We start from the raw sequence: 17,168 nt of genomic DNA on the forward strand, positions 1-17,168 counted from the left end.
GCAGCGTTACGTTCCATCTGACTATGGGATGGTGCATTATGTTCCATAATGCATGGCGTCTCTATAGTCCAGGGGCCAATGGACAGCAGCTAATAGCAAGTGTAACTATAAGACATCATGCCTTTGAACAATTCCTTGTTTTGAATGAAGACTTTTAAATGACAAAGGTATAGAGTTTAGTCACAATCATTTTCAAAATAGAGGACATTTAACACTTAGACTAGCATCCTCACTACCATCAAGTCGATTCCCACTCAGAGACCCTGTGTAGGGTTTCCGAGACTATAAATCTTTCTGGGCGCAGACAGCGTCATCTTTTTCCCGAGGAACGGCTAGTAGGTTTGAACTGGCTACTTTGTGATTGACAACCCAGTGCTTATCACACAGTGCTACCAGGACACCTTTTGAATAGCAAAGAAAGTAAAAAACAAAGTAAACAAAGGCTGTGCACTTTATGTGTCTGGTTTTGTTTCAAAGAGCTGGGCGCATTGTGATGTTGTAATGCACTGTTGAGGGATTGTGCCTCTTTGTATGGGACACAGGTTTTGTAGAACAGTTTCTAAAACAGCACTGTGGTTTGATTTTTTCAGAACTTCTACAAAGAAATTGAAAGGGAAGAAATGTATATAAGGTATGTATACTTGTCCTGTTTGTCTGCTCTGCCACTGTACGTGTTCCAGTTGCTATTGGTGGTGGTTTATGACCACAGGGTTCTGTTGCGATGTCCACTACAACAGCTGTGGACTTTCATTTGATGGCACGTCCAGTTCTATCATCAGCCGTCATATTGTTTGTCCAGACAGGTGTGGAGATTGGAAGGTGGGTCACAATCAGCCAACTCACAACCATAGACTTTGGTGGTTACGACACAGGGTCTGGGTACCTTTTTGTCAACTAATATGACCCTTTGCGGGAGTGGAAAGCAACCCTATAAATTTTAATGGTTCATAGTAAACCACACAAGCCAATAAGAAATCAGGTTTTAAAAACTCTTTCCTGATAGATGGCTGGTGTCTGACTTCTAGTGGCCTGATGTTTAACCCATCAGTGTGGCCTTGTCTCATGTGATCCTCACCACTGCCATCATATCCAGGTCATCACTGTCGCTCTTCGGGTCATCTGACTACCAGGGGGGTCTCCCTTCTCCTGGTTATCCCTCTGTTTCACCCCACACGCTTTGTCCTCCTCCAAATACTGATGGAGGTGAGGAGTCTTTAGAAGCAAGGATGTGGAGACATTGTTTCTTGTACTTTGGGCATGTTGTCAGGAGGGATCAGTCCCTGGAGAAGGATGTCATGTTTGGTCAGAGGTCAGTGGAAAAGAGGAAGACCCTCCACGAGGTAGACTGACACAGTGGCAGCGACAGTGACCTCAAATATAACAATTGTGAGGGTGACACCGGACCAGACAGTGTTTTGTTCTGTTGTGCATAGTGTCGATTCAATGACACCTAACACCAACTGTTGATCCTTCCTGATGACATCTCCAGTGAGGGAGTCAGACAATGGTGTGCTGTGATCCATGAGATTTTCCTTGACTGATTTTCGACAGTAGGTTGCCAGACCTTTCTTCCTAGTGTGTCTTTAATCTAGCTGCTTTGCTGAACCCTGTCCCCCATGGGTGACCTGCAGATATTTGAAATACTAATAGCATCTCTTCCAGCATCACCGCCACACTCAGGATACCGTAGTACAGAAAACTGACAGATGAGTGCCGCTTACTACAAATGTTATGTGCCGTCAAGTCGGTTCTGACTCATAGTGACTCTGTTAGAGGGTTTCTGAGCAGCGGCTAATTGGCTTGAACTGCCAACCTTGTGATTAACAGTCCAGTGCTTATGCTCCAGCCTCACACAGGACTCCAGTTACTACAAATAGACAACATACACGTTTCAGTCTACTGTTAGCTTGGCCTGATCCGGTCTTTGTCTTTCTCCCACATAAGCAGTAATAGCTTCATATTCCTTGCTGGATTTCACCCTTTGGTGTGCCTTTTCCTTTCAGAACTGAGAGGTTATTTCTTTCTCCTTCCTGTGACTAAGTGTCAAACACAGAGAAGACTTAACCACTTAAAGACTAGAACAATGACAGCCCACATGTCATTAAGATCAGTGTACTTGTTGTTAAGTGTCGTGGACTCGTTTCTGACTCACAGAGACCCTGTATAGGGTTTCCAAGGAGTGACTGCTGGGTTTGAACTGCCGACCTTGTGGCTCAAACTGACCTTGCGGTCCAGCACATTGTCCTGCAGCACCTCAACAGCACTCCGGTGTGCTTATTACACCAAAAGTAATTGTCTAATGTTTTTTTCATTTCTAAGGATATTTTGTTTAACTTTCACCTTAAAACAAAACAAAACAAAAAGTCCTATCAATTTAAGAAACTTCTGAGAACAATTAGTTGACTTCCTTCATCCAAAATGCAGTTACTTCACTTCTTCCTGGCAGAGACATTATTTGGAACATAGTCACTGTGATCACTGGAATTCTTTATTCTTAAGGATTTTTATTTTTATGGACTTTTTTGTGGTACTTAAACTCACCATTTGTTCCACAGAAACCCTGCCCAGGGCCACTATGAGTCGGGACCACCTCAATGGCACTTAACAACGTCAACAGCATTCTATTGCAGTTCTTAAAAATAATGGATTGTGGCAAATATCGATCACATAAAATTTCGCTCTTTTAACAATTTTTAAGTATCCATATGGATTGTTTTGTCGTTGCCATTGGATGCATTAGAAACTTAAGCAATCACAGCCAAACATTATACAACCTTCAATCAAGTATTTGAGGGAAAATTTGCAAAAGTTGAAAAGGAATTAGGAATCTTGGGGATAAAAAAATTCTTCCTTCTTGTACCCGTTTCATTTTCCCTGAAATGCAGAGGAAACTTTGAAAACTATTATCGTTTATTATTATTTTTATTTATTTATTTTTTTTTTTTGAGTGCCTTCTGTACACACGTTTTCAAGGTACTGTGAGTTATAAACATTATTTTCAAAAGAAAGAAATATTGTTACAATTTACTATGGAAGGTCGACTGGAGCTCTTGCTCCCCTCGACACAAATTACTTCGTGACCTTCTGAGTGTTTGTGTTGTGTCGTCTCAGGTACCTGTACAAGTTGTGTGACCTGCACACTGAGTGTGATAATTACACGGAAGCGGCCTACACCTTGCTTCTTCATGCGAAACTTCTCAAGGTACCAGCACTCCTGTCGTTATCCGGAAATTCTTTACGGTCTCACTTGACAAATCTTAGGGCACCTAAACAGAAGGGCTTCCTGATGTTGACTAAATGCTAGGACATAAAGAAAAGCATTTAGGAGGCACTTTGACGACAGAAGCAGGCCTGCTGAATGCAGATTTAACAAGAGGCACTGCCAGCATCCCGAGGCATCAGAAACACTAATCCTGGAGCTGGCAGCTCACAGGGAGTTAGAGAGACTGCAGTCCCTTTGTCATGCTAAGCAGACGCTGAGATGGTAAGCAGCAAGAGCAATAAGAAGGAGTGAGTTTTGGCAGTGGAGTGTCTAAAAGACAGCATGAAGCATGCCCCTGACTATCAGTTCCCTGTTGGACACCAACTCCTGCTGGTGTTCTCTGCCTGATCCTCTGGGCGGTGTTGCTCTGTGTACAACTCTGCCATGGCCACAGTCTGGCTCCAGGGCTCCTTGGTTAAGCAGATGGCTTTAATCGTTAACATTCTGTTGTGGGTAACATGGCCATGATCTACTTCATGACTAGTGCCAGTATGGTTAGTCATACAGAGTGGCTACTTGGTAAAGATGGATGGATGTGGGTGGATGTATGAATGGATGGTTGAATGAGTGGGTGGATGGATGGATGGATGGATGGATTAGATGGATGGATTAGATGGATGGATGAATGATGGATGGTAAGATGGATGGATGAATGAATGATGGATGGTGAGATGGATGGATGATGGATGGTTAGATGGATGGTTGAATGCATGGTTAGATGAATGGATGGATGGATGGATATGCAGGTAGGTGGATGGATGGATAGATGGATATGCAGGTAGGGGGATGAATGAATTGATGGGTAGATATGCAGGTAGGTGGATGCATGGATGGATAGATATGCAGGTAGGTAGATGGATGGATGGATAGATGGATTGATGGATATGGGGCTGGGTGGATGAGTAGATGGGTGGACAGATGGACGTAAGGATGGAGGAACTAACTACACAGCCTCCAGTTTAACATTACGCTTCAACAGATATCATTAGATTATATCTCTTATGATATCTTTATAAACAGATAAAAAATTTTGACCTGGATAAACTAAAACAGTTACGAGAATCATATTCAGTGAAGTGAACCTTCATAAAGACTCAGACATCATGTTTTCTAAGCCAAGCCAGTGCCCAGGACATTCGATGGGCATGATAAAGGAAGTTAAGGGGTACACTGGTTCAGGAAGTGAGCCTCTCAAAGAATATTTTGAGCTTTGGCCTGACCCTGAAATGTCTCATAGCATCTATGCCACAAATGCCACAGTCTGCACTGGAGATGTTTGGATGTGGAAATTTACCTCTCTCTGAAAACAAGAGGTCACAAGAAGGCTCAGTGAAACCTGGATGTCTTGCTAACAGTCCTTCCAAGACAGCTACAGCTAAAGATCTCCAGAGGCATGTGATTTCTGAAGACAGAAATTTCTGACGGTGTGTCCTACACCAGCCGTCACACTGTGAATCCACCGGCCTTCATTTGCCAGATATCACATTGCAATAACAGATCTTTTTGCAAATGTGAAGCTATTTCTTTTATACCATGTAAGTTAAAGTAGGGTTGACAAACGGCTTGTTCACTCTTTCTCTCTCATAGAATGAAACTTTTATGTCTGCTTTTGTATGCAAAACACGCACATGTGTGTATACACATCAATTTTTGGATCATTGGACTTATGTAGTACAGATGGGTTTGTCACAAACCTCACAACGGTTGGTTTCACAACCCAAATCAACAGGCACAAAAATCGCCTGATCTTTCCCACTGAGGCTCTGTATTTCCCAGTTAAATGGGGAAAGCGACATTGCCTGCCTCCAGATCTTTTGCACCATTACGTTTTGCAGTGTTTCCTAAATATGTTTTGATATTGCTATAAATGTGGATTCACGCTCCTTAATCCCATAACTAAAGCACGTGATATGCATTGTTATGAAAATTCTTTATTCAAAATGCCAAATGCAGTCGAGGTCGTTAACTAAGAATTCTCACATACTGTCTTCTTTTTTGGCAAATGAAATTCTGTCCAGAAATAAGAACAATAAAAGCATCCGTCTTTAGACTAGCAGTCACTTCATTGAGTCTCAATGTCTCCGTGAAAGCTGGGGAGGACGTTGACTTCCCCATTCAATATTTAAAAGAAGCAAGAATTAGTGGTGATTGTAAAATCTAAGAAAAGTGGTTTGAATTTTAAACCTTCTCGTATTTTATTCTAGTTACGTTTCAGATTCATGTAAACTTTATATTTATATTTCCTCCCTCAAAATGATTAACTTCCAATTAACATCCAATGCTGAGGTGAGAAAAGTTGCAGATTAGTGAAAGGTCTCTTTCCTCTGCCTGTTTTCTTGGAAATCGGAAGCCCTTCTGGCCTTGTGTTTTGCCCCTAGCTCCTTGGTTCCCCGGGATTCGGTGAGAGGTGTCCTGGTCGCCCTGGTGGGGTCAGGCGCATGGTGAGGGTGTGAGGAGGAACCTCAAGGCAGGCCCCCCGGTCGCTGGACACTCCTCACCTGGGCTCCACTCACGCTTTGCTTCTGCCTCAGTGGTCCGAGGATGTGTGTGCTGCTCACCTCACTCAGCGGGATGGCTACCAGGCGGCCACGCAGGGGCAGCTCAAGGAGCGACTGTACCAGGAGATCATCCACTACTTTGACAAAGGCAAGGTAAAACAACTGTAGAGTAAAAATGCCCTCCCTCTGTGCACGTCCCTACAGTGTTGTCCAACACCTTGTGTGTGTGTGTGTGGCACTAAACATGTGTTATCCTTATCCGTTGTGTATCGCCTGTAAAAATGGTGGTGGTGGTGGTGATATGCCATCGAGTTGGTACTGACTCATAGCAACTTTATATAAGGTTTCTGAGGCTGTAAATCTTTATGGAAGCAGAAAGTCTCATCTTTCTCCCCTGGAGTGGCTGATGGAGTGTAACTGCTGATCTTTCAGTTAGCAGCCCAACTCGTAACTGGTAAAGAAAGTAACGCATAACCTTTTCATAGGTGTTCTGGGGGTTAGGTGTTCAAGTCCACCAGCTGTTCCACATGAGAGAGCTGAGGCTGCTTGCTCCTAGGAAGATGAACAATTTCAGCAACCTGACAAAGAGTCGCTGTGAGTGAGGACTGAGTGAGTGCAGTGGGTTTGATTTGGGTTTGATTTGTTGCAAGCAAAGACTAAAAAGCCCAGACCTTTCAGGGTCTCTACTGGGCAGAGCCCAGCGTGGACTCACAGTCAAAGGTGTTTCTGGGCATGTATTTGGATGACTTGTATTTCCCCGTGGTCATCGAAGAATTGACTCCGCGGTAGGACAGTGATGGCTTCCAGATCAACGGGCTCGTGCAAAATTTGGCTTCCGCTCAAAGGAAAAGTGCCATTGTTTCAATCAGCCTGTCAGATGTCACCACTGTCACTCTGGGTGTTCAGACAGCTGATGACTTCAGCACAAAGCTGCCCCTGTTTGGCAAGTTCACAGAGACCGTCACTCACTTCGTGGGTCCATTGGGTGGTTTCATTGGATTCTTCTCTCACTGTGAAACCGGAAAGCCAGCTGACTCCATGGAAGCACTGAGCCCAGGCAGGGGAGGGCGGCCATTGCTTCCTGGGGCTAGGGACATGTGGGGACAGGGACAGTTAGCAGAGAGTCTCTATGGTCACAGAGTCCAGGTCCTCCTGATGTTGAAGTGAGAGGCTACAGACCACATGTCCCATCTGCTCCCTGGTGTCCTTGAGGAGCTCTGGAGGCCTTGGGGGTGGCCGTTGCTGAGGTCTCCTGGTGACATGGTCTGACTAGAGCCTGGCCCCCGTGGCCTCTCAGATAACTTCTCACACCGGGTCCTTCCCTTGTTCCTGTGGCCCCGGATTGCACCAGACCCCCTCCCACCTTACACAGGAGCTCCCCACCCCAGCCCCCTGGCTCCTTCTTTCAGTCTCAGCCCAAGTCCTCTTGTCCGGATGTCACTTCCCCCCATCTGCACTTAGATCTGCGCATTCATTTCCTAGTGTGTCCCCCACTAGGCGGTAAGCTGAATAACAAAAGAGACCAATGTTCATTCGCCCAGAAAAGTCTGCTCGCACGTGTGTGTGAGGACTGGAAGCGTGACAACAAAGTGTCTGCGGGGACCCTGCTCGCTGAACATACAAGGGAAGATCCTTCCGGGTGTCTTCCAGCTTCTGGTAGTTTCCTTGGTGCTCCCCGACTTGTAGATGGGCCCCTTCCATCTCTACTTCTTGCCCCTTCTGGCCCCGTCTTCCCTGTGTTCTTCTCTTCTCTTTCACCTGACACCGCTCAGAAGCCATTAGGACCCACTCTACTCAAGTAAGACCTTGCGTTAAAGGATGACATCTTCCAAGTCAACTATTTCCAAATCAGTCACATTCCCAGTTACTGGGGGCTAAGACTTAAAACGATCTTTCTAGGAATGACAAAATTCAACTCATAACACCCGCCACCACTCACATAGACCCCAAAGTTTCTTACATTGGGCATATTTGGTTCGTTTGGGTTGGTCTTGGGTCCTAACCTCAAACCTGAGGCTCTGAGAAGATTCCAGAACCTGCTTGATGCTCTGACTCCCAGCACTTGGCTAGTGCAAATCCTCGAGCATTCCATCTGCCATGTGCTGGCTCTTAGGATCCTCTGCTCTCAGGGAATGTCACTCTTTGGCAGTCAGATGCTGACTTGATTTCAGTAATATGTCCACCACAGAAGTCATAGATCAGACAAGGATAGATTTTTGCAAATATCAGTCCTGGTCTGAGCTACAACCTCTACAATAGGATTCTTGCAGGACTCCATCTCCACCCTACGTATGTATTCAACATAATCATCTCCAGCAAGATGGCTAGAGCAGCTCGTTGAGGGAGTAAGCAGGAAGGCAACGCACAGGGGGTCTGGTAGAGACAGACCATATTTGATGGTTGGACACATCTCAGAAGCTTGAGTCTGAATGTTTCCCCCAAGCACGTGGAGTGTGAAATCACCAGGATTTCTGAAGTTTGAATTTATACTTACACCTACTCCTCACTTAGTGACCATCTTGTTATCTGACATTTTACTATTGTAACTATTGTGAGAAATCTACTGCCTGACTTTTTTGTGCATTAGCAGTGCACATCTAGCAGTAAGAAAAGCTGGGTCTCAAAGCAAGCGTAACCATGGCTGTGATGGGTAAGGTTATGTGCCAACTTGGTTGGGCCATGATTCTTAGTGATTTGGTAGTTATGTAATGATGTAATTTGGCAGTTATGCAATGATGTAGTCATCCTCCATTTTGGGATACTGTTTTGCATAATGTTGATTTTCGCAAAACAACCTGGAACTTAACCATATTGATAAGTGAGGAATGGGTGTATTTTATTTTAGGGAAAAACATTACAATTCTGGTTCTTAAAACCAAATGATGGTTAAACGTAATTAGTAAAGCTCATCTGCCATGAGGAATGTGTACTTTTAAGATCTGTTGTCCTGGGAGTTGATTGACGAGCATGACTCAAGAGCCTTATGGGGCATTGAGTTCATATTGGTAAAGGATGAGCAACTCAAAACAGAAGACTCAAAATGGCATGTGGGGGCATCACACCTCCTTGTCTGATTTCATAAAGGGGAGAGAGAATCACCATCAACTAATTGTTAAGAACTGTAGGTCGGGCAGCCCCCACCCTCAAAAACCATCTTGCCTATTCTGACACCAGCCATTCCTCCTACAACAGTCTCGACTTCTCTGCTAAACTCAAGAATTCACTGCAGTGACCACCTAGAACCTCATCTCTCTCCTGAGGCATCCTTCTCTCTGTCTTTCCTGAGTCTAGGAAGTTCTCAGCTCAGGGACCCCAGAACCAAAGGTCACACCCACTCCCACCTCTTTTTGTGGTGGTAGGTAGGTTCCCCTTTTCTGCCTTGGAGATGACTCATTGTAAGCCTAGTAGGATGGAAAATTGACCCCTCCCCTCCTTAAGGTTCCATGCACTGTATTTGTGGTATTAACACCTTATTTGTATAGTCTCACCCCATATTCTGGTGGGAGTTACAAGACTGACTAGAAGGGCCAAGGTACATAATCCACTGCCCCACAGATGGCGAGGATGGCTGTGCTACCTTGAAGAAGTCATTGGTGTCCCACAGCTGTACAGGGAGCAGCTGTTAAATGGATGGATGTTTCACTCTGTACAGTCCCAACAACACCAAAGAGGGAGAGAACTTTAGTACATAGGATAAAAGAGACTTACTGTCACAGATCAGTCTATATTGGGAACCACGAGATTATAAAATGAAATGAAATAGTGCTTTAATCTGGCAAACCCAAGACAACTATAGCTCCCCTGAGACAAGGAAGTTTTCATTGTGTACTTAGTATACAATGTATAATTAGTAATTGCTCTTGTTGTTAAATTGCTGTCATGTGGATTCGGACTCATAGTAACCCTTTGTAGGTTTCCGAGGAGCAGCTGATGAGCTCGGTCTGCCAACCTTGTGGTTCAAACCGACTTTGCAGTCCAGCACATTAACCTACGGTGCCACACCAGGACTCCCATACTTAGTATGATGGTTGGTTGTTGTTGTTGTTAAGTACCTTGGAGTCAGTTCCGACTCATAGCGACCCTGTACAGGGTTTCTGAGGCTGTAAATCTTTACAGGAGCAGAACGCCTCATCTTTCTCCCATGGAACTGCTGGTAGTTTCAAACTGCTGACCTTGAGGTTGGTAGCCCGACTTGTAACCACTACACTACCAGCACTCCTAAACACTAATACTTAGTAGTGGTAGAGTTAAGCGCCATCAAGTCAGTTCTGACTCATAGCAACCCTGTATGGTGTTTCCAAGGAGCAGCTGGCAGGTTTGAACCACCGACCTTACAGTTAGCAGTCCAGTACTTTTCCTACAGCACCACACCAGGATTTACTCTGTGGGAAACTATACATCTTAGAGCTAAGCAACCATGGAAGCTTTGTCCAGTGTCTTAAGGTTCTCCAGAGAATCAGAACCAGGGTGTGCATTGGCCTAATCTGCACCCATTCCTGGGTATGGTGCTGAACTTGGTGTCGTCGAGTCAGTTCCGACTCATAACGATCCTGTGTAGGGTTTCAAGCAGCAGCTGGTAGGTTTGAACTGCTGGCCTTATGATCGCTGTCCAGTGCTGACCCTACAGCGCCACCCCAGGACTAGGCAGCGCTTTATCCCATTAGGAATGAGGTCACCATGGCAGCAGCTAAGAATATCCTAGATCTGTATTTGGAGATACATATGTAAGGAGCCCTAGTGGTGCAGTGGGATAAGTGTTGGGCTGCTCACAGAAAGATCAGCAGTTCAATGCCACCAGCTGCTCCAGATGAGACAGTCTGCTTCTGTAAAGGTTTGCAACCTCAAAACCCTGTGGAGTGTTCCACTCTTGTCCTTTTAGGTCCCTATGGGTCAGAACCAACTCGACAGTAGTGGGTGTGGGTTGGGATATATGCAGTAAATCTATATTGAAGCTATGTTATTGTTGTTGTTAAGTGCTGTTGAGTTGGTTCCAACTCATAACGACCCTGTATAGGGTTTCCGAAGAGTGGCTGGTGAGCTTGAACCACTGACCTTGCAGGTCAAATGACTTTACAGTCCAGCGCATGAACCCACAGTGACAATCAGGACTCCAATGGAAGCAGTAGAGAGATATTTATTTTAAGGCCCTGGCTCATGTGACTGCAGGTTGGCTGCCGATCAGGCATGTTTCCCAGCATGCATAGATCAGGTGGCAGATTAAATGAAGAGTGACAGAATTGTGACAAAATCTCTATTTACACTCTGGATTTACACTCTAGGCAAACTCCCTGCTCCCATGGCCTTCACCTGATTGCATGAGGCCCACCCACATTAGAGATGGTCATCTGTACCGAAGGACCACTGCTTTACTCACATGTAATGAGTCTTGGTGCAACACTGTAGGGTCAGCACTGGACAGCGACCATAAGGCCAGCACTTCAAACTCTCCAGCCATGCCTCGGATACCCTGTACAGGGTCACTATGAGTCGGGATCAACTTAATGGCACTTAATAACAACAACCTCTGGGAGTCCTTGTGTGCCACCATAGGACCAGCACTGGTCTGAGAAGCGCAAAGCTGGCGGTTCAAACCCACCAGTTGCTCCTTAGAAACCCTATACAACGTTTGAATCAGAACCAACTCAGTGGCACTTAACTACAATAACAACAGCAGGACAGTGAACAAGGAAGGTCAGAGCAGTATTAATACATTTGAGTTACGGTGTTGGAGAAGATTATTGACAGTCCCATGGACTGCCCGAAGAACAAACACATCAGTCTTAGCAAGAGTACAACCAGAATGCTCCTTAGAAGCCAGGATGGCAAGACTTTGCCTCACCTGCTTTGAACACGTCATCAAGAGGGACCAGTCCCTGCAGAAGGACTTCATGCTTTGTAGAGAGTTGGTGAAAACGAATAAAACCCTCAATGAGATGGGTTGACACACAGGCAGCCACAATGAGCTTAGACACAGAAGCAATTGTGAGGCTGGCAGAGGACAGGGTAAGGTTTCCTTCTGTTGTTACAGAGGGTCACTGTGAGTTGGAACAACACCTAACAACAACAGATCTTCCCAACAGCAACTATGTGAGTGTTTGACCAAATAACTGGATGCCACGGCCCAGCCAAGTGGACACACAGATTGTTACAGGGGACTGGAGACCACCTGTGGGTGGGAGGAAGGAGGGATAGTGAGGCAGGTGTGTCTCAAACACTTGGAGAGGCTGCTGAGCACACAGGGAATCCGACCGACCTCAGGCTGGTGCTTCGAGTGTGGTGGGGAGCAGCAGGGAACTGGGGAAGGCCCATGTGATGATACTAAAGCATTTCTACCTTTGTGCTTCGAAATCAGCAAAACCAAAGGGCTTCTCTGCATCTTTATATTTGGAACGTTTTGGCTTTTGAACTGTGTTCTCTTTTCCTGGGTTTCTTCCCCTCAAATCATTCTTCTACTTCACTTTCCGTCCATTTATAAAGTCTTGAGTGTTTCACGGCCCAGCTCCTTTCTCTTCATAAGCCTTCATTTCCACCTGCTTCCCTTTTCAATCTTTTGCATTTCTTACTTCCTGTGCTAATAATTGCTGCTCACTCCTTTCATGTGCCATTTTTCCACCCGTCACAGCGTCCCCCCGAAAGCCTTCTGTTCAGTTTCATCACAGAAGACGAGGGCTCTTTTCTGAAGATGTTGAGAATTGTCTGTGGGATTGTGTTTGGTTGAAACCTTGTCATTTTCATCCAAGCACCTCACTGAAAAGAACCAGGCTTTTCTGTGGAGTGTGAGAGTTAAAAATAGAAGGTTGCTTCTTGTTGGTTCTAACACATAGCAACTCTGTGTAGGGTCCCAGGAGCAGCAGGTGAGTTTGAACCACCAACCTTGCAGTTCAAGTGTACCTTAAGATCCAGTGCTGATCCTCCAGTGCCACAACAGGGTTCCAGAAGGCTGATAGGAAGATCAATTAGTCAGAGGAGGAAGTCAGTGTAACTGATGGAGAACTCCTCAGAAAGCAACAGCCTGGCAGCCAGTGATGTCACCGGAGATGCGGGAGGTGCAAACTGCCCTGAGTGACACTGTTAGAGCGGGTGACATCAAAATGGCTGCCTATAAAATTGTATAGGGTTTCAGCGGAAGAGGACCATTTTTCAGTATGATGTTGTTGTTGTCAGGTGCCATGGTGTCGGAACTGACTCATAGCGACCCCATACACAGCAGAACGAAACAATGTCCGATCCTGGGCCAACCTCACTACCGCTGCCATAGTTGACGCCATCAATGATGCCACCTGGCTGATCCATCTCATTGGGGGTCTTCCTCTTTTTCTCTAACCCTCCACCTTACCCAGCATGACTTCCTTCTCCAGCGACTGTTCCCTCCTGACAATATGTCAAAAGTATGAGAGACCAAGCTTAGCCATCTTGGCCTCCAAGGACACTCTGGCTGCACTTCTTCCAAAACAGATCTATTGGTTCTTTTGGCAGCCCCATGGCACCTTCAATTTTTTCCTCCAACACCTTAACTTAAAGGCATCAATTATTCTACGATCTTCCTTATTCACTGTCCAGCTTTCACATCCATATGAGGTTATTGAAAATAACCATGGCTTGCGTCAGGCTCACCTTAGTCCTCAAGCTGACATCTCTGCTCTAAAGAGGTCTTGTGCAGCAGATTTGCCCAGTGCAATACGTCGTCTGATCTCTTGACTGCTGCTTCCACGAGTGTTGATAGTTGATCCAAGAAGAATGAAGTCCTTGACAACTTCAATCTTTTCTCCGTTGATAAGAATGTCGTTTATTGGTACAGTGGTGAGGATTTTTGTTTTTCTGACATTGAGATGCAACCCATACCGAAGGCTGTGCTCTTTGATCTTCATTAGTAAATGTTTCAAGTCCTCTTCACTTTCAGCAAGCAAGGTTGTATCATCTGCATTTAGTAAGATAGTATGTGTTTAACCTTGGGGTTAGTTGTAACAGCAAAGCCATTTTTGGTAAGCCCAGCTCATGTGTGTCAAAATATACCTTCTCTACAAGGCTGAACCTGTGTTCTTGTCAGACCAGTCACTATCACCCAGGTACAGTAATACTTCAGATCACGTGGTTTCAGCAGCACATGCTATACGCATGTACTATTATTTCTATGGTTTTTATAATCACTGGTTTTGTCAACTTTTCTGGTATTGCAGCTACGAGGTTGTGGTAAGTCGTACTTGTGAACCTACAGCAATAACTTTTTTGAGAATGGAGTAGTAATTAGAGGAAAAGCAGGAGAAAAATCCGCTCAGCTACTAATAACGTAAAGGTTAATGTCATTCAATGCCGAAAGGTTTTGCAAAACAATTATGTTAGCGTTAGTATTTAGATAATCTAAGAAATAACCTCAGATGCGTGTGAAAGTCAGACAGTGAATAAGGAATACCATAGAAGAACTGATACTTTGGAGTTACAGTGTTGGAGAAGAATACTCAAAGTACCATGAACAGCCAGAAGAACAAACCAATCTGTATTGGAAGAAGTACAGCCAGAATGCTCCTTGGAAGCCAGGATGGCCAGACTTCATCTCTCTTACTTTGGACATATCAGGAGGGACCAGTCCCTGGAGAGGACATCATGCTTGGTAAATTAGAAGGCCAGTGGAAAACCCCCAGCAAGATGGATTAGCACAGTTGCAGCAGCAATGGACTCAAGTGTAACAGCAAGTGTGAGGTTGGCACAGGACCAGACAGTGTTTCATTCTGTTGTGCACACAGCCACTGTGAATTGGAGCTGACTGGATGATACCTAGCCACAACAAGCAATACTACACTTAAACAATTTACAGCTCCATCATTAAAATTGATCATGAACATTACTAAAGAGTCCTGGTGTGACACTGTAGGGTAAGCACTGGACAGCTACCTGCCAAGTCTGCAGTTCAAACCCACCAGCCATTCCTCAGAAAACTTGTACGGGGTCCAAACTGACTCACCAGCACTTAGAACAGCAACTACATCAGTAATGAGTCTGTAAGATCTGGTCAGGGAGGAGGTCCACATGGGCAGGGGGAGTCAGCACCATGAGTTAGCGCCATGATGCCAACTCCAGAGACACCACTGCTGGCAGCTTCAGAAAGAACAGCCCATCATTATAGCCCAAGGGTGGGTGCCACGCTGTCACTGTCTCTCCTGGAACTGTGTCCCTTCCCCGAAATAGCCTCGCCCTCACCACAGAGTTCACACTGTGCCTCACACCAACGTGTAAAAAATTTTGTAAAGATGTTTCTTGCATCATCTTGTGAACTAAAAATAGGGCCTTGGGAGCAAGTTTCCATTTTTGGTGAAATGGTTGGATTTTTTTTCTAAGTCTGGGCTGACGTTTTTCTCATCCTATGACTTTTCATTTCAAAGGAATGACAGGTACAAACATAACAAAGCCCTCTTGTACATTTATTCTTGGCATTTCTAAAATTGTTGAAAATCCTGATGGTTGCCAGAATCTGGCCCGTTAACCAGAGTGTGGCCAGAATAATCCGAGAGAGCTTCTGTTAGTGATGGGAAGCTCCTACGATAGGAACTCTGTATTCCCAAAGCACATCACCTGAGATTCGTTTATAAAATCGGATGACAGCCGCTTCCCACCCTCTCCAGGGTAAGTCATTAGCACGTTTCCCTGCTAACAAGCCTACTACGTCCCAGGTGCCATGCTGCACCCACAAAGCACAAGGGTGAGGAGGCAAGGGTGTGGCTGTAGGCATTCTGGGTCCAGCAGTATTGCTAACAGATAAGTACCAAATCTCCATCCTGTCAGCCACAGAGGTGCATTCTGAGTCTACCTGTCTCACCGGTGTACAAGGGATTATTACTTCTTTAGGAGTGTTTAACAATTTCACAGAGGAGGTCATGCTTAAAGCAGTTGTTAGAGTGAAGCACAGTTTCTTCTTCATCTTCGTCCTCCTCTTCCACTACCCTTTCTCCTCCTCTTCCTCTTCCTCTTCCTCCTTACATTCGATACGGGAGCTTCCATACATCATTGTATCGGTCTGTCCTGTGAAATCTCACCCACACCCTTGACCATCATCTGTCCGCCCATACACAGGTGGCCCCATATCTGTGTCCCGTCCTGACCACACTTAATCCCACAGTATACTTGGGAACCATTGTCTACTTGGCCCCATACTTCTCTTCAAGGCTATGACTATATCTCTTCAGGATCTTGGAGATTAGAGGAAAGGTTCTCCTAGAAAATCTATCAAAAATGGAATTGATCAACAAAGTCATTAAATTGTGCCAGGTGCCCTGAGCTTCAGAAGAGTAGGCATCGGCAGCCTCTATGTCGACTTCCCTGCAGAAGGAGGAGTAAGCAGGACCTTCTGTGTCATCAGCCCTCTGCCTAGATGAAATGAATCACCCTTACAATGTAGACAAACCAAGAATGGGGTCATGCATAACGGCAGGCTCATTGCAGAGTGTTGGTCCTAAAGGGAACGATATGAGAGAGGGTGTGTCAGCCTGAGAAATCTTAGTTGAAACAGAATTAGTCCTGAGCTTTGCAGAAGATTAAACAAAGGAAGAGAAGTAGAGGACTGTCCCCAGGATTCCAACACTGGGTTATAAGCCATTGCTGTGTGAAATTTGGATTATTCCAAGGGCAAGTTTTCCCAACAACTTCCAAGAGGTTTGGAAGAATGACTGGAACCCAGGCAGCCCAGAAAGCATTTTCCCTGATAAATTATTCATAACTAGTGAGCACAGTGAATGAAAAAGGGAGACCAAAGAAGACCTGAGACATTCACATTGTGATGGCAAAGAACATGGCCTAGACCATGGACTTCTGGGAGAAAGAACACGTCTGTCTTATAAGAAGCACAACCAGGATGTCCCTTAGAAGTGAGAATGGTAAGACTTCATCCCACAAACTCTGAACTTGTGGTCAGGAGCTTTCAGTCCCTGAAGAAGGACGTCATGCTTGGTAAAATGGAATGTCAGCAAAAAAAAAAAAAAAAGATGGAGAGGGATTACTGCAGACACTGCAACAATGGTTCAAACATAGCAATGATTATGAGGATGGGATGTTGTTGGTGTTAAGTGTTGTTGAATCAGTTTTGACTCCTAGCGACCCTGTATAGGGTTACCAAGGAGCAGCTGCTGGGTTTGAACTGCCGACCTTGTGGTTTGCAGTCCAGTGCTGATCCTACAGCACCACACCAGAAATCCGAGGATGGTATGGGCACTATTTCATTGTTATGCACAAGGTCACCTTGAGTGGGAGTCCACTTAAGGGTACCTAACAACAGCACCAATGAACACATCAGCCCAGAATCAGTCACTGGTACTGGGGTGAGTCATCATCGCCCTGCATGATTAGTAAGGGACCGTCATTGAGTTGCCCTACATGATTAGTAAGGGACCGTCATTGAGTTGCCCTACATGATTAGTAAG

General features: G+C 45.2%; 1 protein-coding gene across 1 annotated transcript in view; it reads left to right on the plus strand.

Annotated features, from left to right (window-relative positions):
• DOCK1 (dedicator of cytokinesis 1) overlaps nt 1-17,168 on the plus strand; it is a 576,252-nt gene that overhangs the window by 498,466 nt on the left and 60,618 nt on the right. The window contains exons 37-39 of the mRNA XM_006867474.1: nt 591-631; nt 3,112-3,202; nt 5,794-5,913. Coding sequence (XP_006867536.1) covers nt 591-631; nt 3,112-3,202; nt 5,794-5,913 — 252 coding nt within the window. The remainder of the gene's footprint in view (nt 1-590; nt 632-3,111; nt 3,203-5,793; nt 5,914-17,168) is intronic.

This window comes from Chrysochloris asiatica, unplaced genomic scaffold (genome assembly GCF_000296735.1).
Source record: "Chrysochloris asiatica unplaced genomic scaffold, ChrAsi1.0 scaffold00105, whole genome shotgun sequence".
In the NCBI taxonomy this organism is placed as follows: domain Eukaryota; kingdom Metazoa; phylum Chordata; class Mammalia; order Afrosoricida; family Chrysochloridae; genus Chrysochloris; species Chrysochloris asiatica.